Raw genomic sequence first — 23532 nt, forward strand, 5'->3', positions numbered from 1 at the left:
AACAACATTAAAATATACAACAATCACAATCTCCGGGGGGGCTGGATATATCGAAGGCCCCCCGGCCTGCTGGAGCAGCCAGGACTTAACAGCTTTGCGGAAGGCCGGGAGGGTAGTAAGGGTCCGGATCTCCACAGGGAGATCGTTCCAGAGGGCTGGAGCTGCAACAGAGAAGGCTCTCCCCCGGGGAGTCACCAGCCGACATTGGCTGGCAGATGGAATCTGGAGGAGACCTAACCTGTGTGATTGAATCGGTCTATGGGAGGTGATCGGCAGGAGGCGGTCTCTCAGGTACGGCTATGGCTATGAAAGTTGGATCATAAGGAAGGCTGAGCGCCAAAGAATGGAGGCCTTTGAACTCTGGTGCTGGAGAAGACTCCTGCATTGAGTCCCTTGGACTGCAAGATGATCCAACCAGTCAGTCCTACAGGAGATCAACCCTGACTGCTCTTTAGAAGGCCAGATCCTGAAGAGGAAACTCAAAGACTTTGGCCACCTAATGAGAAGGAAGGACTCACTGGAGAAGAGCCTCATGCTGGGTAAGAAGAGCCTCATGCTCCCCAGCCCCCAGGAGCACTCTGGAAGCATTCTAAAGGCTATGTACGGCCATTTTTGCAAAGGGGACAGGGTTTCAGGAGGCTAAAAACACTGTGTTCAGTGTATAAGATGCACCCAGATTTTCACCCTCTTTTTTGAGTGGAAAAGGTGCGTCTTATACTCCGAAAAACACGGTATTACCTCGTCAGAGTGAAGGTCTTACATATAGCAATGAGAATTTTTTAAATTTTCTCTTTCTGGTTGGAATTTTCCTTGGCAGACCACTCTTAACTCTGCAAAAAAAAAAAAAAAAATCTTAATTTTTATCTCTGAGTCTCGTGTAGCATTCGGCTTTTTCAGGAAGCAAATCCTGGCATTTGTTAGAAGTGGAGCAGTCTGTCTCTTCCCCGCTGTCAAAGTTCCCAGGAGCCTTTATGGAGCTGGCTGCATATGTTCAAAATTGAATTAGAGTCTTCCAGCTCATCAGCTTGACTTCGAAATTATTAGTTTTTGGGATGATAATGTACTTGAGGTTCTGCGTATTTGTTTTTCTGGTTTCTGAAACGTTCAATTCCCATCGAGCAGATATATTCAAACATCGATAGAAATAATAGTTTAGGGGGCTTGGAATCCATTCCCATTTAGCTTTCTGTTTTCCCCACGTGGGATGAAATGGTCCCAAATATCATTTACGCATAACATTTGCGGAAGAAAGCAATTTCGCTCTAGCAGAGGTAGTGTCAGTCTTCTTAAAACCTGCCATTTCTAGAGCCAGTTTTAATTTTGAATCCCATGACCTGTTCAATTCAAGGACATCGGTCTGCCGGGCGGCATCTGTCCTTTGCAAGAGTTGGTTCGTAATATGTCTGTACAGTATTGGTAAACAAATTGTTGCTCACAAAATGATACTGAACTCCCAAAATTTTCAGCCATGCTTGACATAGAAATAGAAGTGCTTGCTTGCTTCCTTCCTTCCTTCCCTGCCTCCCTCTCTCCCTCCTTCCTTCCCTCCCTCCTTTCCAACCATCTTCCTTCCTTCCTTCCCTGCCTCCCTCCCTGCCTCCCTTCCAACCATTCTCCTCCCTCCCTCCCTCCCTCCCTCCCTCCCTCCCTCCCTCCCTCCCTCCCTCCCTCCCTTCCTTCCTTCCAGTGCGGGGTTCCGGATCCCGTTGCAACTGTTACATGTGTGCATGCATCCTTACCTCTTGCAACGCTCCACGACACTCCAGCTGCTCGGTGGAGTGTCGCACAGGGGCCGCACGCTGTGCATGCGCAGATGGCCCATTTCCTTCAAATACAGGTAAGGAACGAAGGCAAGCGTGTGGGCCCTCTGGAGCACCGTACCGGAACAGTATCCGGGGCTCCCAGCAGGCACCGATACACCCGTACTGGGGTGTACCGCCTGCAACCCACCACTGCTTCCTTCCCCTGGCAGTGTAGTGGTTAGAATGCAGTATTGCAGGCAAACTCTGCCCACTGCTAGGAGTTCAATCCTGACCAGCTCATGGTTGACTCAGCCTTCTGTCTTTCCAAGGTCGGTAAAATGAGGAGCCATATTGCTAGGGTCAATATGCTGACTCTAAGCCACTTAGAGGGGGTTGTAAAGCACTATGAAGTGATATATAAATCTAAATGCTATTCTATTGCTATTCCTTCCTCCCTCGTCTATGGCTCTAAACCAGGGGTGTCTAACCAGGGCAACTTCAAGACCTGTGGACCAACCTGTGGTGCCCACAGATCTTCAAGTTGACAAGATTCCTCTAAACCAAAGCTCTGAATTATTTCAAAATCAACCCGTGTGCTTACAAGTCTTTTTTTTTTTTAATCCTTTCCATGTGGCTCATTGTGATAATGATAACTATTCTGTCTTTTCATCCGCCAACTAAAATCCACCTTTGAGCCTCATCTTGTTGGGAGCCTGATATTATTCACTTGTGTAATGAGTTTAGCAATCAATTCAGTGAACCGATACCATCTTCTTCTCCCTTTTCTTTCCTTTAAAGGACAAAAAGAGTTATTCCTGCCCTGTGTGTGAGAAATCATTTTCTGAAGACCGACTTATAAAAGCTCATATAAAGGCAAACCATCCAGGTAAGATAAGCCACGCTGATGGGTTTGAATGCAGTGTAATCATGGAGGCAAGGTGCCAACTGAATAACATTCTGCTGTTATATTATTGTGCCTTATTTCTGTTAGGCTTTCATTGTTACTATTATTATTGTCATTATCGTTGTGGGGAAGATAATTTTTAAAAAAACGAAATCATTTGGGTGATTAAATTGTTTAGTGCCCCAGCATGGGGCTGCCCTTGAAGAGTATTCGGCGACTTCAGCTAGTCCAGAATGCGGCCGCGCGAGCGATTGTGGGTGCACCTCATTTCACCCACATAACACCTATCCTCCGCGAGCTGCACTGGCTACCTGTTGATCTCCGGGTGCGCTTCAAGATGCTACTTGTCACCCATAAAGCCCTTCATGGTAGTGGATCTGGGTACTTGAGAGACCGCCTACTGCCAATTACCTCCATGCGACCTATTAGATCTCACCGATTAGGCCTCCTCCGAGTTCCATCTGCCGGTCAGTGCCGACTGGCAACCACACGGAGGAGAGCCTTCTCGGTAGCAGCTCCGACCCTATGGAACGATCTCCCCGTGGAGATTCGGACCCTCACCACCCTCCAGACCTTCCGCACAGCCCTCAGAATCTGGCTATCCCGTCAGGCCTGGGACTATGATTGTAACCCGCCCGAATGGTATGAATGTTGTGTTTCTAATTATGTATTGTCTTATATGTTAAAAGTTTGTCTTTTCCCCCCTTCCCTTTTTAAGTTGTGAGCCGCCCTGAGTCCCCCCAGGGAAAAGGGCGGCATATAAATAAACTCAATACCAATACCAATACCTATACTATGAATAATAACTCGCCAGGCTGAAATGAAGGAGGCCGAGCTTTCTTCTGGAATTGAAGACGTAGAGCGTACGAGTAGTTAACAAGGGCTCCTAAGTGCTTCTATAACCTTCCTGTCTCCTATCTGCCAGGCTGCTCAAAGGACTTCTGGTTTCCAGCAAAACAATTGGAATTGATTTTGGAGATGTTAGCAGAGGGGGAAGGAAATTGTGACTGGTCAGCTTCTGTCCGCAGAGGGATGTGCAGTGTGTATATTCAGCACTTTGAATAAAGTCATAAGGAGCGTGTGTGAACAGACATTATCTCCTTGTTCTGACCTAGGCTACCCAAAAGCACGAAGCCGACTCCTCGCCCCGATAAAACCCCTTTTATTTAGTTTAAAGTGAGTTCCTTTTAAGCAAAGTCTGCAACAGTCTTTCAAGATATTTCACAACTACAGACCTTTATCAGGCTTGGAGAGCTGCCAGGCCGATATCTTCCAAACGCCACTCTGTAGCAAACAATACTTGGCAAGAAGTCAGGAACATAAATCTTCACTCTAATGAATTGAACTAATTGTCTCCTGCAAACTCCCCTCCCCTTTTTGCTCCTCTTTTATTCCCTACGGGAGGGGCCATTCACCGTCCCATCTCTGGCTTTACTCCCAAGTTGTCCCTTGTCCCTTAGCTGTTCCCTTCTCTTGCAGCTCTGTGCATTCGCACGTCAGGAACAGGCTCCAGCTGTTCTTCTGCCCCACTGATGTCCGACTCCGAAGGCAGCTGATAACTGTCAGATGGCCCTGGCCCCATCTCTGCCTCCAACGCAGAGCCTCATCAGGTCATAAAACGGGACAAAAGTCACTCTTATTAGCAACAGAAATTTTGGGCTCAGGTGTGCTTGTAGTCAAGGACTACTTTTAAAAGTATTTTAATTCTTGACTTGTGACCCCAGAAAAGCTCCTTATGACTTTATTCAAAGTGTTGAATACAGAGCTCTGATGGCTGCCCTCTTCCCCGACTCACCTCCCCCCTCCCCCAATATCCCACATCAATATACCTAACAACCAGCTTTGCAATTATGGCTGTTTGCAACTTCCCATGGTCATGTAATTGAGTTTTTCAATGGTTTTGCCGAAAACCCGTTATTTGCTTCCAGATTTTGGCCAAAGCAGCCCTTAGTGAACCCTTGGTTCACTTAACGCCCGTGCTGTTTGCTTAACAATGGTCACAAAACAGTTCATAAAATTGGGTCAGTTGCATAGGTGGCCCGATTTACAATCGTCACAACTGACAACCATCCGGGCTAAGCTCCATTATAATCGTAATTCGAAGACTACCTGTATATGCATCCTTGTAAAGATAGGTTAGGGACGCAGTGGCTCAGTGGCTAAGACGCTGAGCTTGTCTATCAGAAAGGTTGGCAGTTTGGCGGTTCGAATCCCGAGCGCAGCATAACAGAGTGAGCTCCTGTTACATGTCCCAGCTTCTGCCAACCTAGCAGTTCGAAAGCATGTAAAAATGCAAGTAGAAAAAATAGGCACCACCTTTGGTGGGAAGGTAACAGCGTTCCATGCGCCTTCGGGATTTAGTCATGCCGGCCACATGACCACGGAGACGTCTTCGGACAACGCTAACTCTTCGGCTTTGAAATGGAGATGAGCACCGCCCCCTAGAGTCGGGAACAACTAGCACATACGTGCGAGGGGAACCTTTACCTTTAAAGATAGTGTACATCCTTATGTTTGTTTATCCTCCCACGCTGAGTCTGAATAATGCATCCTTCTTTTCTGGCAATTATACCATCCCATCTGGGTTTTTAGGCCTTTTGCAGTTGTTAACAAGCTGTTTATTTGGAATTCCCAACCCTTCCGGAAATCCTGGGTGAAGCCTTGAACAAATTTTAGCAGCTCTCGGAGACTATTAAAGTTCATAAATATTTGGTTAGTGAAGCCTCTCTGCTTAGGTGTTTACTGTTTGAGAAGGCTTCCTGCGAGAACACACACACACACACAGAGAGAGACCAATTTCTGCACCCATAGCCCAACCATTCTCTAATTTGTCGCTCAAAGAGCAGAGAAAACAGCGAAATACACAAATAGATTGAGCAATGCTGGAAAAAACATCAATTAATGAGCTGCTTTCTTTCAAGTTCTGTCGTTACCTGGCGAAAACGAAAACCCACAAAAGGAATCCTCCTTAAAAGATTCAACAACCGGCAGTCAAAAACAAACTATATTTTATTGGCTTCTGAAAATGTCTTCCCTGAAGACCAGTGCTTACCTTCCCCCCCCCTTTTTTTTTTCTTTTCTGCTTCTTCCTTCCTTCCTTCCTTCCCCAACCCCATCTCCCCTCCCAACCTCAGAGGTGTCCATGCACACAATTTCCAAGATTGTTGGCAGGAGAGTTCAGCTCAAAGGACTGATCGGAAAACGAGCTGTGAAATGTCCTTACTGCAATTTTTATTTCATGAAGAACGGATCGGATCTCCAGCGTCACATTTGGGCTCATGAAGGTAAATGGGGTGTAACAAGGACCGTAATTGCAGTAATTTGCCGGGGGGGTGGGTGGGGGGTGGACAGGAAGGCAAAAACCTGGGAAGCAAACCTGATCCACTCTGGTACAAATGCATACAATGAAGCTGTTCCTATTTCAGCCCTTTTTATTAAAAGTCCTTCTTCGGCATCAATGCTTAAATGATAAACAAAATCATATCAAATCCTGCCTCGGCCATAAAAGCCAGCTGGATGTCTTTGGGCCAATCACCAGGAGACGGTAAATTCTAATCCCGCCTTAGGAAAGAAAGCTGACCAGGTGACTTTGGGCCAATCACCAGGAGACAGTAAATTCTAATCCCGCCTTAGGAAAGAAAGCTGACCAGGTGACTTTGGGCCAATCACCAGGAGACAGTAAATTCTAATCCCGCCTTAGGAAAGAAAGCTGAGCAGGTGTCTTTGGGCCAATCACCAGGAGATGGTGAGTTCTAATCCTGTTTTAGGAAAGAGAGCATGACCAGGTGACTTTGAGCCAATCACTCTCTCCCAGCCCAATCTACTTCACAGAGTTGTTGTTGAGGGGAAAATAGGAGGAAGAAGATGTGTTGGATATATTTACTGCCTTGAATTGTTTATAAAAACAATAAAGGCAGGGTATTGGTGTCATAAAGTCCATTGGAGCAGGGAGAATTCAAAGCACAGTTTGGGATTTACCCCACATCAGGGCTCATTGGATAACTCTTATCATCTGCTGAATTTGTTTTACTTTTTTATTCATATTTGCATATTAGAAATTGAATAGAATTCTTTATCGGCCAAGTGTGATTGGACACACAAGGAATTTGTCATTGGTGCATATGCTCTCAGTGTACATAAAGACAAATAAAATAGAATACATTCATCAAGAATCGTAAGAACACTTAGTGATAGTCAAGGAGAAGAATGCAGAAGAAAAAATACAGAATACAGGGGGTGGGAAACAGAAGAATAAACTATTAAATCGTACTATAAACAAATAAAACAATATAAATTGAAAGACACAAGCAACATGGTTATAGTCATAAGTGGGAAGAGATAGATACTAGCAAGGAAGAGAATAATAATATTAATACAGTCTTAGTAAATAGTTTGACAGTGTTGTGGGAATTAGTTGTTTAGCAGAGTGATGGCATTTGGGAAAAAACTGTCCTTGAGTCTCGTTGTTCTGGTGTGCAGAGCCCTATAGCATCGTTTTGAGGGCAGAAGTTGAAACAATTTACGTCCAGGATGTGAGGGGTCTGTAGATATTTTCACAGCCCTCTTTTTGACTCACATTATATACATTTATACATATTATATGCATATTATAGTTCAAACATATTTAACTATAACAGCAATGCTATATTATTTAAAATCTAGCAGGGAGCTCGATAGCACCGGGGGAAAGTTTAATTCCCATCACTGATGTTGTGTAAAGCCTTCTTCATTTATGGTATTTATAATACAACTTCTTCCCTAGCTCCGTTTTATTGCTTCAGTATGTAATATCATCAGTTTTCAGAACTCCTTCCTATATCCTATTTTGGAATTAACACTGCATAAATCAGTTGTTTGTGCCTCATCTCATTCAGGCTATATGTTCTGGAATTTTCTGCCTCAGCAGCTGACGTCCACAGTTATTCAGGAATCAATATGCTGAATCTCTTTTATTGCTAAATTAATGAATCAGGGTCAGCCCAGCAAGTAATTCTTTCTTGATACAGTATGTACCTACAAACAAAATGTTAAATTAACGTATTACCATTTGTGAAGGGTTTTTAATATTCACACATTTTCAAAGCTGCTGGCCACACAAAAAAAAAAGGCAACAAAATTCAGTTTGCTGAGCTATTGCTACTTCTCCTTCCCTCCCCAAAGGTGCATAGCTCTCTACAAACCGCAAGACAATGCACTCTTATTCAAGGAGCTTAAAATCTATAATTACAGCTCAGAGAAAAAGGGATGGGCAGGAGAGAATGGTAAACCAGAGTGACTTGGATTCACATAACATTTAAGTCCTAAACTTAGATAAACAAAATACAGTATATTAGGTCTACAAGGGACTCTGAGCAAGGAGCAGGATTAAAATAAAATAAGGTTTAGGTTAGGTTTATTAGATTTAATAAATGAAATAAATAAAACTATCCACTTCCAGTCTTCATGTGAGTTACAGTACGTCCGGAAAAATAAGCCATAATTGTTACTTTATGCTCTAGATCAGGCATGTCCAACATGCAGCTCATGGGCCACAGCCCTGGACACAAGCCTCACAAGATCATAAACGTTTAACATTATGTTACTTATACACAGTATGTACTTTGACTATGTTTTATATATGACCCAGGCAAACCAAAAGTTTTGACACCTTTGCTCTGGATCCGTGATGGCAAATCTATGGAACACGTGCCACAGGTGGCATGTGGAGCCATTCGTTAGGGCGCACGAGGTGTTGCCATGTCAGCTCCAGCGCGCATGCGCACGCTGGCCAGCTGACTTCGGCCTTCATTTTCAGCCGTTTTTCACCCTCCGGAGGCCTCCTTGAAGCCTCCGGAGGGTGAAAAACAACCCAATGTGCAAACTGGAAGTTTGGGAACGGACTTCCAGTTTGCGCGTTGGGCCGTTTTTCCGGACGCTCCAAGCCACCGGAGGGCCTCCGGGGGGGGGGATTTTCACCCTCCCCAGGCTCCTAGAAAGCCTCTGTCCTGCATACCAACCTGATGATGCTTTTTGAAGATGAAACCCACATGACACCTGAGGGATTTGCCGATTGGACAGTGGGCGGAGGGTTAACAGTGGGAGGGGGTTGGACACATTGATATGTATGATTTCGCACGCGTTTGCCTCAGTCCTTGCTTTGCTTAGCTGCTATCTTCTCATAACCAGTAAAAGTACTCTTAATTCTGCGAAATGGAGTTAAGTGGTTTCTTTCTTGGTTGCTGAGGGAGGCTGGCTTGACACGCACCCAGATTTTCACCCTCTTTTTTGAGGGAAAAAGGTGCGTCTTATACTCCCCAAAATACGGTAATTGTCTCCTGCAAACTCCCCTCCCCTTTCACGTCTCTTTATTCCCTATGGGAGGGGCCATTCACTCCCGAGTCAATACTTGTTCCTTAGCTGTTCCCTTCTCCTGGCAGCTCTGCGCAGGCGCACATCGGGAACATATAACTGATCGGGAAATGATAACAGCCCTGGCCCCATCTCTTCCTCCGACGCAAAGCACTCATCAGAGCCTTCCCCCGACTCCAGGACTGGCCCATGTTCCTCCCCAACCTCCTCATTCTCTGAGTCTGCCACCAGCTCTGCTGGCCGTCCTGTGATACAATTTTGCTAAGCAGATGAAGCTCTAAAATAGCCCTCCATAATTGGGCATCCCCCTCCCAAATACCTTGTAAATTCAACCCCCAAATTCTCAACCCGCTTCGGGTGGGGGGGGGAATGTCACCTGAAAACATTCTCTCATCCTGATTGAGCTGGACAAACCGACCGCATAAAACTCTTTCTCTCCCCGTAGGCATCAAGCCATTCAAATGTTCTCTGTGCGAATACGCCACCCGCAGCAAAAGCAACCTCAAAGCTCACATGAATCGCCACAGCACCGAGAAGACGCACCTGTGCGACAGGTGCGGGAAGAAGTTCAAATCGAAAGGCACCTTGAAGAGCCATAAGCTCCTTCACACTGCCGATGGTGAGTAGCTCTGGGTCAGGTTTGGAAACCTTGTTCCAGATGGCAAACGAAAGTGCGATTGAAGGAAGCGAGTGGAAAGAGAACCATCCAGGCCTTGTCTGGTCTTATTTAGCAGATGGGCCGACATTTAGGGCCAACCACAGAAGAACACTTCAAGGAGCAAATGTTCTCAGTAGGACATTCCTCTCCTTCTACTGTGTTGTATGTCCCTGTGCTACACTGTTAGTTTCACAGAAAGCTTATGTGACAATATGCATGCACTACTTTTAGAATCTGACTGCAACAGGCAGGGTCTGCCTGTCCCAGAGGGTGTTTTTTAAAAAAAATGAATTTATAGCAATAGCACTTCAACTTATATACCGCTTCACAGTGCTTTAAAGCCCTCTCTAAGCGGTTTACAGAGTCAGCCTATTACCCGCAACAATCTGGGTCCTCATTTTACCCCTCTCGGAAGGCTGGGTTAACGTTGAGCCAGACAGGATCGAACTCCTGGCAGTTGGCAGAATGAGCCTGCCATACTGCATTCTAACAGGAAGGAAGGAAGGAAGGAAGGAAGGAAGGAAGGAAGGAAGGAAGGAAGGAAGGAAGGAATAGCACTTCGACTTATATACCGCTTCACAGTGCTTTTCCATCCCTCGTTGAGCCAGACAGGATCGAACTCCTGGCAGTTGGCAGAATGAGCCTGCCATACTGCATTCTAACAGGAAGGAAGGAAGGAAGGAAGGAAGGAAGGAAGGAAGGAAGGAAGGAAGGAAGGAAGGAAGGAAGGAAGGAAGGAAGGAAGGAAGGAATAGCACTTCGACTTATATACTGCTTCACAGTGCTTTTCCATCCCTCTCTAAGCGGTTTACAGAGTCAGCCTATTGCCCCCAACAATCTGGGCCCTCAATTTACCCACCTCGGAAAGATGGAAGGCTGAGTCAACCTTGAGCCACTCAGGATCAAACTGCCAAACTACAGGTAGCTGGCAGTCAGCAGAGGTAGGCTGCAGAGCTGCATTCTAACCACTGTGCCACCATGGTTAGTATAGAGACAGAAAAGAACAAAGTATTAGCCAAGTCTCATCAGAGGGTTTTTTCTTCCAGTTTCACATTATAGGTAGTCCTCAATGTACGACCAGAATTGAGCCCCAAATCTCTGTTGCTAAGTGAGACAGCCGTTAGTTTTGCCTTAATCAACAACCTTTTTTTTTGCCACCGCTGTTAAGGGAATCTCTACAGTTAAGTTAGGAATGTGGGTCTTAAGTGAATTTTGCTGCTCCATTGACTTTGCTTGTCGGAAGGTTGTGAAAGATGATTCTGCCAATGTCATAAATGCATACCAGTTGCCAAGTGTGTGAATATTGATCACCTGACCAGGGGGGACGCTGCAAGTGTGGAAAATGATCACAAGTCACTTTTTTTCAATGCTGTTGTAACTTAGAATAGTCACTAAATGAACTTTTGTAAGTTAAGGGCTACCTGTATTTTATATTGGCTATCTGCCCTTCTCTAACTAAATTCACATATTCCTTGACTTACGACTGGTCTCTTAGTGACCATTTAAAGTTACGGCTTACATGTAAAAAGGGAGTTATGAGCCGGTTCCAAAATTCCAATGGATCCCGGCCCCCCCCATGTCATGTGACCATATTTTGGGTGCTTATGGCCATTGGAAAGTATCTCACAGTCATGTGACCAGGTTTTATCATGGTTGTATGGATCTGAAAAGGAACGATCATGGAATTATATGAGCCGCGGTGGCGCAGTGGTTAGAGTGCGGTACTGCAGGCTATTTCTACTGACTGCTGGCTGACTGCAGTTTGGCAGTTTGAATCTCACCAGGCTCCAGTTTGACTCAGCCTTCCATCCTTCCGAGATGGGTAAAATGAGGACGCAGATTGTTGGGGGCAAGATGCTGTCTCTGTAAACCGCTTAGAGAGGGCTGTAAAGTACTACAAAGTGGTATATAAGTCTAAGTGTTAAGTGCTATTGCTAATTTCCTTAACTACTGCAAAAGTCATAAAATTGGGTGCAGTCACGTGATGATTCATTTAATGGCCGGCACAACTTAACGACCGTAATTCCAGGCTCAATTAACAATAGTGAGTCAAGCACTAACTGTACTGGTGTCTACCAACACTTCTTCCTTCGTTATTCTGAGCCAGAAGAGCATCCCAACATAAAGCCTCACTGCCTGAGTTCATTACGGCTCATGGCAACTTGTGATGTTCATCAAAATCTGACTTTTTCTTCCTTCAGAAGGATAGAGAATATTTAAACCAGATTTTGTTCGTGGTACTGTATAATAGGAAAAGGGACGCGGTGGCTCCGTAGCTAAGATGCTGAGCTTGTCGATCAGAAAGGTCAGAGTTCAGCGGGTTCGAATCCCTACTACGTGTAACAGAGTGAGCTTCAGCTACTTGTCCCAGCTTCTGCCAACCTAGCAGTTCAAAGCATGTAAAAATGCAAGTAGAAAAATAGGTACCACTTTTGGTGGGAAGGTAACAGAGTTCTGTGCGCCTTCGGCATTTAGTCATTCTGGCCACATGACCACGGAGACGTTTTCAGACAGCACTGGCTCTTCGGCTTTGAAATGGAGGTGAGCACCGCCTCCTAGTGTCGGGAACGACTAGCACGTATGTGCAAGGGGAAGCTTTACATACAATAGGAAAACCGTCATCTTTTGCATGAGCTGCTCCCAATTTTCTGCAGCAGTTTCAAATTTCGGAACTAGTTTTCTTCACATTAGTGGAAATCTGCCTTTTTCCCCCCTCTTACATGTTGGAGTATTTCTTCCAAGTTTTTGACAGCTCTTTCTGAAAGGATTTCAAACAAGCATTTCTCCATCCTGGTTCTATAGGAAGAGTGGGAGTAGAACAGATCTCTGTGTGGGTTTAAATATGCTCGTTAAATACTAAACCACTCTTACTTTGCAAAAAAAAAAGAAAATGATGAGGGAAGAGGAACAAATCAATGGTGGGTTGCAGGTGGTACGCCCCAGTACAGGTGTACCGGTTCCTGTCCAGAGGACCGGATACTCTTCCGGTACGGTGCTCCGGAGGGCCCACCCACCCGCTCGTCGTCCTTACCTGTCTTTAAACTCTTGGGCACATACAGCGCCTGTGTAACGCTCCGCTGAGCATCTAGAGTGTCGCGGAAGCGTTGCTAGAGGGTAAGACACATGCACACACTACACGCATTCATGTGGAGGACACCGGGCCCCATTTCAACCGTACCAGTTGCAACGGAATCCGGAACCCACCACTGGAACAAATGTACTTTGTGTATGTTAGTATTAGAAGCTGCTATACAATTGAGGGCTTTTTGGCATATCAGTTTAACAAGTACATATTTGCTGAAGGGAAGAATATTAAAAATATCCATGCAGTGGAGAACCAGCCTCAAGACTTGTAGTTTGTCCTACATTTCTCTTCTGTCCACTGTTGTGCAGCTTCTGACAGATCAGATCACTTTTTTGGTGCCTGAAAAGATACATGTAAAATAACACTTAGACAGTTTAGCCTTCTGCCTGTTGCTTATCACCACCTGGCCATCTTCTCCAACCAGCAAGTCAAACCATTTCCTTGACTCCCCTCTTGTTGTCCACATGCCAATTTTTTCCCAGCTCCAAGTGCAGGTGTGTGTGTGGTGGGGGGGGGAAATCAGTTATTAGATGAGTAGAATGAATTAAATCAACTTGATTTAATGGTTTTCACTCATGCAAGAACCGTTTTTTTCCCCTTGGTTTTATCAGTATATAAGTAGTCCTTGATTTACTACAACTGAGACCAGAATTTTTTTCACTTATCCTTTATGTATCTCAGTTTATGGCAGTGGTCGGCAACCTTAAATACTCATAGAGCCACAAAGGTCCTAACCGGAACACCCCCCCCCCCCAATTCAATTCTGGAGCTGACCGGAAGTCCAATTCCCCCACCATAGAGTCTCCTCCTAGCATGGCGTCCTTTGTCCTTTTACCAACTGGTGACAGGGAGCCACAGCAGAGGGATGAAAGAGCCACATGTGGCTCCAGAGCCACAGATTGCTGACCCCTGGTTTATGGAGACCCCCTTTGAACAACTAACTCTTTATTGCTCCTCAACAGTCAAAGTTCACTTCCGTTTATTTATGCTCTTTCCCCATTTGGATCTGAATTTCTCCGCTTTCTGTTTCAGGAAAACAGTTCAAGTGCACGGTGTGTGATTATACTGCGGCCCAAAAGCCACAGCTTCTGAGGCACATGGAACAACACGCTTCATTCAAGGTAAGAAGCCTGCCACTGGGTCTTGTTTTTATAAATGTGATTCATTGAACTGCTGCTATGCCTGACAGCCCGAGGTTTCAGGATTACAACTGAACAGCCTCTAAATCAGTTCTGGAACTGAAGCAGAATGGTTTTAACTTTTAGCCAATTGGGTGGAATGAGGTAGGAATTTACATTCTTTCATTTCGATTTAGGGAGTCCTCCACTTACGACTGTAATGGACCTGCCCGTTATGATTTATGATGTTGTGGCCCACCAGCAGCCAGCAGAGTTGGCAGCAGAGTCGGACAGTGAGGAGGTTGGGGAGGAACCTGGGCCAGTCCTGGAGTCTGGGGAAGGCTCTGATGAGGGCTCTGTGTCGGAGACAGAGATGGGACCAGGGCCGTCTGACATTTATCAGCTGCCTTCAGAGTCAGACATCAGTGAGGCAGATGAACAGCTGGAGCCTGTTTCCAGTGTGAGCATGTGCAGAGTTGCCAGATGAAGGGAACAGCTAAAGAACAGGGGTCGACTTGGGAGTAAATCCACAGGTGGATGATGAATGGCCCCTCCCAGAGGAAATAAAAGAGGAGCAAAAAGGGAGTGGAGCTTGCAGGAACAAATTAGTTTGCGTAATTGGTTCGTGACTCTCTGAGACTCCTTGCCAAGTTTTGCAGATATCAGTTTGTCAGCTCTCCACCACCACCACCCCCGGGCATGCGCACACATCCCCCCCCATGCATACATGTGCGTCTTCCGCATGCATGGTAGAGACCCAAAAATCAGCTGGCTGGCAGGAGGCACATGCGCATGTGCGGTAGAGCTGAGCTGGGTGACGGTCGCATGCCAGCAAAGGGTTCTGTGTGCCACCTGTGGCACACGTGCCATAGATTCGTCATCCCAGTTCTATATTTTAAAAAATTGGATCCAGGTTATGATACAGGCGGGTCTGAGATACTTTGAGAATTCAAAATCCAAGAAATGTCTTTAGTAAGCAAGAGAACTTGTGGGATGTCATTAGGAAGCTCACACCGATTGTGATCCTCTTTCTGCTTACTGTGGTATTGTTGTTAGCCAGCTTTACTGCTGTATTTGATGGAATTAAGAGTTTTCGATATTCCTCTTAAAGAATCTGTCTTCTTTGGTTGACATCCTTTCTCCAAAGGTTCAGTTGAGATCTTCACATCTACCTCCCAACTGGGAATGTTAGAAACTGAGTTGCTTGCTCCTTTTGCTAGGAGCAAATCTGAGGATGCTGGAGAGGAAAAAAAACATAGCAAAACCTACTTTTACGAAGGCAACAGACAAGGCAGTTTATTTAATTTGGTAAACAGATCAAGGAATGTCTGCCTCACAAGCTGATCTGTGATGCTTCAAAGTGCCTTTACAAAGCTATACAAGATGAAATTAAACCGTATCAAAGAAATGCATAATACGTACATGTTTAAATGCCCTTGTGACCTCTAGGCTGGAATACTGCAACGTGCTCTACATGGGGCTGCCCTTGAAGAGCATCCGGCGACTTCAGCTAGTCCAGAATGCGGCCGCGCGAGTGATTGTGGGTGCACCTCGGTTCGCCCACATAACACCTATCCTCCGCGAGCTGCGCTGGCTACCTGTTGATCTCGGGTGCGCTTCAAGGTGCTACTTACCACCTACAAAGCCCTTCATGGTAGTGGATCTAGGTACTTGAGAGACCGCCTCCTGCCAATTACCTCCTCGCGACCTATTAGATTGCATAGATTGGGCCTCCTCCGAGTTCCATCTGCCAGTCAGTGTCGACTGAGGAGAGCCTTTTCAGTAGCAGCTCCGACCCTTTGGAACGATCTCCCCGTGGAGATTCGTACCCTCACCACCCTCCAGACCTTCCGCACAGCCCTCAAGACCTGGCTATCCCGTCAGGCCTGGGGATAAAGATTCTAATCCGTCCCCACCCGAATGATGAATGAATGTTGCTTTACTCTTTTAATTATGTATTGTCCTATATGTCTTTGTATGTTTCCCCTTCCTATATAAGTTGTAAGCCGCCCTGAGTCCCCTCAGGGAAAAGGGCGGCCTATAAATAAACTTAACCATAACCAAACTTAACCATAAATAAGGGATGTGGTGGCTCAGTGGCTAAGACGCTGAGCTTGTCGATCAGAAAGGGTCGGCAGTTCGAATCCCTAGTGCCGCGTAACGGAGTGAGCTCCCGTTACTTGTCCCAGCTTCTGCCAACCTAGCAGTTCGAAAGCATATAAAAAATGCAAGTAGAAATATAGAGACCAATTTGGTGGGAAGGTAACAGCATTCTGTGATCCTTCGGCATTTAGTCATGCCGGCCACATGACCACGGAGACATCTTCGGATAGTATTGGCTCTTCGGCTTTGAAACGGAGATGAGGACTGCCCCCCAGAGTTGGGAACAACTAGCTCATATGTGTGAGGGGAACCTTTACCTTATACATGTTTAAATATCTATCAGAAGCATCCCCAAATCACACTCAGAATCGCAGCTATATTCCTGGTGAGATAAATTCGCTATTAATAGTAGATGTGGGGTGGCTATAACTATCAAAAGGATCCTTGTTTGCAGTCCTCACTTAAATTTTTTAGCAAAGGGAAAGGCAGGGCCTAGGTTGCTAATTTCAGCATCAGAGCAGGACTTCATTCATAATCTATTACTTATTACTTATTTATTTCAAATGTTTGTATGCTTTCCTTCAAAACCCAAAGTTTCCCAGGGTAGGTTGTGCGGTGTTAATGGCACCAAGTGCAATTATGAAAAATTAAATAAAGCATTAAAACACAATAATTAAAGTACATAGTCATAAAATGATTATAGCAACAGCCGGCATAGTTAATACGTTTCTAAGCAGCAAATATGTTTAATGGATTAAACATTAATAGATTAAACATAAAACATTGATTGATTAAAAGGCCTTAGAGAATGAAAACATCTTTACTGTCTTTTCAGCATTATGGAAAGTTTAATTCTAAGGGCACCTTACTACAAAGATCAGGATCAGGTTCTGCCACTGAATAATCTTGTGGACATTCAGCAGAGCAGAAGGCTGTTCCCAATATTTGATGACTCGCTTTACGACCGGCAAGACTTAAAACCATAATGGGCAGGCTACAATAGGGTTTTAAGTTGAGGTCTACTTACACACTAATAACCACTAATAAAAACTTTATTTTCATCCCAAACCTTTCCTACATCAGTGCTCTTATCTAAATTGTTGTCAGTTATGAAAACTGAATTCAGAATTCAGTTATGAATTCTATCATCTATCCCATTGCAAATCTACGGCTCCATATTATGGTGCTTTTATTTTGGTTTTATTTTAATTTAACGTATTATCTCCTATAGTATATTGTCCGCATATCTTATATAAGAATAATATTTAATTCTTTTAGGTAGAGACTAAAAAAATGTTGTTACAGAAAGAAGCAAGAGTGGAGGATTGTAAAAAAAATATTATTTTGAAAACAATTTTATTTATGGCATGTATAAAGGTCATACAATCTCTGATACACAAATTTAGTTTAAATAGTGTCAGAAAAGGTGTGTGTGTGTATGTGTATCACAAATTTAGTTTAAAGTATCATATATATATATATATATATATATATATATATATATATATATATATATATGTATGTATGTATGTATGTATGTATGTATGTATGTATACACACACACTGTATGTATATGTATGTATGTACACGTATACATATACATATTTGCTGACACTTATTTAAACTAAGCTTGTGTATCAATGATTGCATGACGTCTGTAGATGCCATAAATAAAATTGTTTTCAAAAAAAATTTTTTACAATCCTCCACTCTTACTTCTTTGTGTAACAACATTTTTTCAGTCTCTATCTAAGAGAATTAGATATTATTCTTATATAAACTACAGTGTTCTACCTACTTACCCACACACAATCTCTATTTCTCTCTCTCTATCCCTTTATCTACCTACCTACCTAACTATTCTCTCTCTCCCTACTTACCTACTGTATTTCTTTCTCTTTCTCTCCCTGTCTATCCCTCTATCTACCTACCCACTTTTTTAAAAATTTGCCTCTTCAAAACCTTGGTGCGTCTTATACTCCGATGCGTCTTATACTACAAAAAATACGGTACTAATTTCAAGATTTATCTCAGATCCCTACTTTCATGGTGGATGGATGATTGCTGTCTATGCCAACCAGTCTCTTCATAAACCTTGGATATAGGTCTACAAACTCATCCACCTTTTGAACCAATGTGTTTCTTTCTGTCTACGATTCCTGCTACGCTATCTTCCTTTCTAAGGTGACTTTTGTCCCTGTGATTTATGATTTAACATCTGTAGCCAATTAAGGTTTTATCTACATGGGGCAGGTACTGGAGAGAGTGTCATAATCTTAGCTACATGATGATTAAACTTTGGTCAGAGGTACATGAGGAAGGCCAGAGAATACTGTGCTCGGCCACTGACTTCCATAATTCAAAGTGGCAATTTTGTCATGCCAAAGATCTGATTCTTTAGGGGTTGTATAAAGGCCACCTCCTTCCATATGAACCTGTCTCTTATTTATGATAATGATCAGAGTCTGCTATTAGATTGATGAGATAGACCTGTGATGGCTAACCTTTTTGTGCTCACATCCATAATGCAATGCCCCCTGCACATGATCACCCCCTCACACACTATCCCTACCCCCCACACATGCGTGCGACTCCCTCCACGCTCCCTCTGCCTCCCATTCATGCTTGCATACACCCCCCCATCTGCATGTGCGCACATCTCCTGCATGGGCAGCAGAGACCCAAAAATAAGTTCACCAACAGGAGGTGCATGCCCATGTGCAGTGCACAGAGCTGGGCGACGGCACATGTGCCAGCAGAGAGGGTTCTATGTGCCACCTGTGGCATGCATGCCTTACGTTCGCCATCGCAGAGATAGACTCTCTTCAAGATCTAAATGGGAAAAAACTCCTTGCTGGAAAAGGTGTTTTGAGTTTCTTTTTACTTGCTTTGGATAAACAACCCAACCTCTTCTATCCCACCCGACATGAAATGATGTGTGATGCTTCATGTCTTTCCATTTTGATGGTAATCTGTGCTCAGATTTTATTGGAGGGTAACAATTATTTGCTGATAAATGTCTGTATTTTATGGTGATTTATTTTTCCCACCCCAAAAATAAATAAATAAATTATAGAGGATGTTCTTTAATTTATGGGTCATTCTTTTTCAGATCGACTTATCTTCAGAGATATGATTATGGGAGGGGAGGGGTAAAATGCTCTGGGAGAAAATCAGGAAGTGAATGATACTAATAGTAATAACAACAGCAATAATAGCCTATATTCAGTCGCTAATTTGTTATTATGACACTTATCTTCACATATTGAACAAGCATAAGTAGGTCCAGGCCTTCTAAGTATAAATCTTGGATGCCGACTGCATTAAACACTCGGCATACATTAACTGAAAAATGGAAACATGTGAGCTTTCTTATTTATTGATCTTTTTGGAGCTTTGTGAAACTGCAGTTCTGCAGCTTAAGACTTCTTGGAACAAATGCCCTTTTTTTTGTGAGCAATTTCTGCATCTGGTGCATTCCCGCTCACATTAGTCTCATTTTAGAAGTCATTTTTTGAACGGGGTTCAACACTCTGCTTTCCTGCCTCTTTGCGTTTGGAGGTATGCCACTAAATTAGCACAGAGCATTAATTTTATTGCTGGGTAATTTATTTAGTCAATAAAAAAAGGTTGCAGTTGTTTTTGTAAATTTATTTGCTCTGGCAATCTATCCCTTTATGAAAGAGAGCAGAATTTAGCCATCATGGCAAATAAATAGTTCACTGAATGTTTGGTGCCGAGAGTTTTCCATCATGTTGTAAAACTTTGCAGGGCATAAAAAAAGGTAATAAAATCTAAGATGTGTTGCCGTTAAATTTTTTTGTTTTCATAATGGGATACGTTCACTTGTTCACATGCGCGTAGCAAGACAGATCTAAATCTAATTACGATAACCTAACAATAAGACGTGCAGCATCATGAAGCCAGATATAAATAATTCATTTCCTTTTATAATTGTAGCCTTTCCGTTGCGCCCACTGCCATTATTCCTGCAACATATCTGGATCCCTCAAAAGACATTATAACAGGAAACATCCGAGTGAAGAATACGTTAATGCAGGCTCTGGTGAATTTGCAGCTGAAGCCCTTCTCCAGCAAGGTAAGGTAACCTGTCTCTTTTAAAAACGTAAGAGATTTTTCCCTTCCATTAACCTGTAGTTATTTTTCTCACACAGAGAATATTTTGCATCATTGATGAATGATGGCTTTCCTCCTCCTTCCCCCTCCATGGAATGGCATCATTTCCAAGAAAGAAAAATGTTTTAAGTTGAAATTGATAAATCACATAAATGAGAAGTTTAGATTTAGATTTAGAAGTTTATTTATATGCCGCCCTTTTCCCTGGGGGGACTCAGGGCGGCTTACAACTCAAAAAGGGGGGGGGGAACAAACATTTAACACGTAGGACAGTACGTCATTAAAAAACACAACATTCATACCATTCGGGTGGGTTACAGTCTTTAGCCCCAGGCCTGACAGGACAGCCAGATTTTGAGGGCTGTGCGGAAGGTCTGGAGGGTGGTGAGGGTACGAATCTCCACGGGGAGATCGTTCCATAGGGTCGGAGCTTCCACCGAGAAGGCTCTCCTCCGCGTGGTTGTCAGTCGACATTGACCGGCAGATGGGACTCGGAGGAGGCCTAATCTATGGGATCTAATAGGTCGAGTGGAGGTGATTGGCAGTAGGCGGTCTCTCAAGTACCCAGATCCACTACCATGAAGGGCTTTATGGGTGACAAGTAGCACCTTGAAGCGTACCCGGAGATCGACAGGTAGCCAGTGCAGCTCGTGGAGGATAGGTGTTATGTGGGTGAAGCAAGGTGCACCCACAATCGCTCGCGCGGCCGCATTCTGGACTAGCTGAAGTCGCCGAATACTCTTCAAGGGCAGCCCCATGTAGAGCACATTGCAGTACTCCAGCCTAGAGGTCACAAGGACACGAGTGACTGTTGTGAGAGCCTCCCGGTTCAGGTAGGGGCGCAACTGGTGCACCAGGCGAACCTGGGCAAATGCCCCCCTGGTCACAGCTGACAAATGGTGTTCAAAAGTCAGCTGTGGGTCCAGGAGGACTCCCAAGTTGCGGACCCTGTCTGAGGGGCGTAGTGTTTGACCCCCCAGTTTAATATGCTGTTCTTCTTCATTGGGGGGAAAAATAATCCAAGTGTATTTCTGTGTGTCATCTGAAACATCTGAAAGGAACAACATTCTAATTGGATATAGGTTGTGTTGTGTTGTGTTGAGTTGGGATGAGTTGGGTTGGGTCAAGTTGAGTTAAGTTGGGTTTGTTGGGTTGGGTTGGATTTGATTTGGTCTGGAATCTCCAAACTTGAACATGATAATCAGTTTCCATCAATCTTTGGCCTGCCAATATCACCAGCTTTGATTTCTATTTATTTTCTATTTATTTAAGAGAATATTTTTGGTCACCTACTCAATCTCAGTGACTCTGGGCATCCTACCAAAAAAAAAAAAACCCAGTTGAAACAATAACCCCCACCCCTCTTGTGACAACAATCAATCCGATTTGATTAATCTTTTGGGGTTGTACAGAACTTTGGAGAGACATTTTGCTTCAACCGTCCCTTTAACAAAGCACTATCTATCTGTTCAAAATGAAGTGGTACTTGGCCTTTCACCACTTCAACAGAGTCACAAGTCCTGTTAAAGCAACTTCTTCCCTGGCCTTTAACTGTCTACTTCAAGGAGCAGAGGTCATTTCTATCGAAGTGAAGTGCCCTGCCTAAAATACATCTGATTGTGTAAACCTTACATTTGATTCATTACAAGAACTACCCATGCGCTCTACATGGGGCAGCCCTTGAAGAGTATTCGGAGACTTCAACTCGTCCAGAACGCAGCCGTGCGAGCGATTGTGGGTGCACCTCGGTACACCCACGTTACACCTATCCTCCGCGAGCTGCACTGGCTACCGATTGGTCTCCGGATACGCTTCAAGGTGCTAGTCGTAACTTATAAAGCCCTTCATGGTATTGGACCTGGGTACTTGAGAGACCACCTGCTGCCAATTACCTCCCATAGACCCATCAGATCGCACAGGGCTGGCCTCCTCCGGGTTCCGTCTACCAGCCAATGCCACCTGGCTACTACCCGGGGGAGGGCCTTCTCTGTGGCAGCTCCGGCCCTTTGGAACAAACTCCCCGCAGAGATTTGGACCCTCGCCTCTCTCCAGGCCTTCCGAAAAGCCGTCAAAACCTGGCTTTGCCGGCAGGCCTGGGGTTGATGAGTTCCCCTCCCCGCTCGACTTGTGTGGTTGTGTGATTCTTGGCTATTTTAACTACTTGTATTGTGTTCTATGTTCCCCTTTTCCCCTTTTGAGTTGTTCGCCGCCCTGAGTCCCTCCCGGAGAAGGGCGGCATACAAATAAAATAAATCTAAATCTAAATCTACTAACCAGGTCCTTATGAATGTGACCTGGAATTAGAATCCTGGTTAGTTGCTCATTTTGTGAAGCTCCTTGGGGCATATTCATTTCAAATTTCATTCCAACACAGATTTATTTCCTAGATATGTAAAATTAGCTGGACCTTTTTCCAAAGAGCGAATTTAGCACAAGAAGATTGGCCAGACAGATGGCAGATTAAAAAGAAATACTTCTTTTTTTTTCTTTTTGGACATCAAAATAGGTCTTTTTTTTAAGGATTTGGAGAACAGTAAAGTATTCAAATGTGATATCGCAGGAGATTGTCTTTCATCTCGCAGCAGACACTGCGCTGTTGTTCAGTTTGGCAATCTGGCTGTACAATCAAATACCTTGCAGGGTCTGAAACGGATTTAAAAGATTCAGGACATCACAAAAGGATGTAACATTCCTGCCAGTGCGGAAATAAAGGTCCCCAATTTAGATTGTGGTGTCTTTTAAAAACGCTGGGCCGGTTGAGTGAGATGACTTTTCTTATTTTATTTCCAATTGCTCCCACGTTATCTTTCAACGTTGAATGACGTTATGTAAAACTCTCTCTCCTCCATTTCAAAGCAGCTTGGGAGGATTTAAAAATTTCCCCCCATTTTTGTTGCACTAGAATAGATGCCAGCATAACGCAAGGCTGCTCTGAGTAATGAATAAAACATAACTTTCCCAAGCATGACATTTTAAAGCATTGCCAAATTATTCTTTTTTCTTTACTGGGTTTGGGGGGGGGGGGTTTCCCTCCTCCCCACAGAATTTATGCCTATAAGAAGCGTAAATCTATGTTTCAGCAGCATGGAAATGGTGGCACGAGGCAAATGCGTTAAGGGATTTGCATTGAGTTTTCCCTTCCAGTGTCAAGGAAATTTGAGCAAGACAGACTAGCATAAAATATACGGGAAGCTATTTAGAGTTCCGAACAGCGTTGAGAATAACAAGAGTTTGTGATGACTTAATAGATGGATATGTTTATCACAGTATGTGCTAGGAAAGGAAGTTGCTCAGGAATATGAAGTACATACAGGTAGTCCTTATTGTTCTGACCGAGGCTCCCCAAGAGCAGGAAGCAACTCCTTGTCCCGACAAAAAACCCTTTTATTAATTTAATGTGAATTCTGCTCATTCACATCCAGCAAAGTCTTTCTTTC

General features: G+C 44.1%; 1 protein-coding gene across 2 annotated transcripts in view; it reads left to right on the forward strand.

The window, feature by feature from the left end:
* The window catches only part of ZFAT (zinc finger and AT-hook domain containing), a 122202-nt gene that overhangs the window by 61152 nt on the left and 37518 nt on the right, over positions 1 to 23532 (forward strand). The window contains exons 8-12 of one of the 2 annotated variants that reach the window (XM_087706661.1): positions 2541 to 2628; positions 5781 to 5930; positions 9440 to 9613; positions 13770 to 13858; positions 19919 to 20057. In XM_087706661.1, coding sequence (XP_087562787.1) covers positions 2541 to 2628; positions 5781 to 5930; positions 9440 to 9613; positions 13770 to 13858; positions 19919 to 20057 — 640 coding nt within the window. Of the gene's footprint in view, positions 1 to 2540; positions 2629 to 5780; positions 5931 to 9439; positions 9614 to 13769; positions 13859 to 14052; positions 14166 to 19918; positions 20058 to 23532 lie in introns of those variants that run through there. The other variant, XM_087706662.1, reaches the window with a different exon arrangement.

Source organism: Thamnophis sirtalis, unplaced genomic scaffold, assembly GCF_051295495.1.
Source record: "Thamnophis sirtalis isolate CommonGarterSnake01/CBP01778 unplaced genomic scaffold, rThaSir2_p1.2 scaffold_2, whole genome shotgun sequence".
Classification (NCBI taxonomy): Eukaryota; Metazoa; Chordata; class Lepidosauria; order Squamata; family Natricidae; genus Thamnophis; species Thamnophis sirtalis.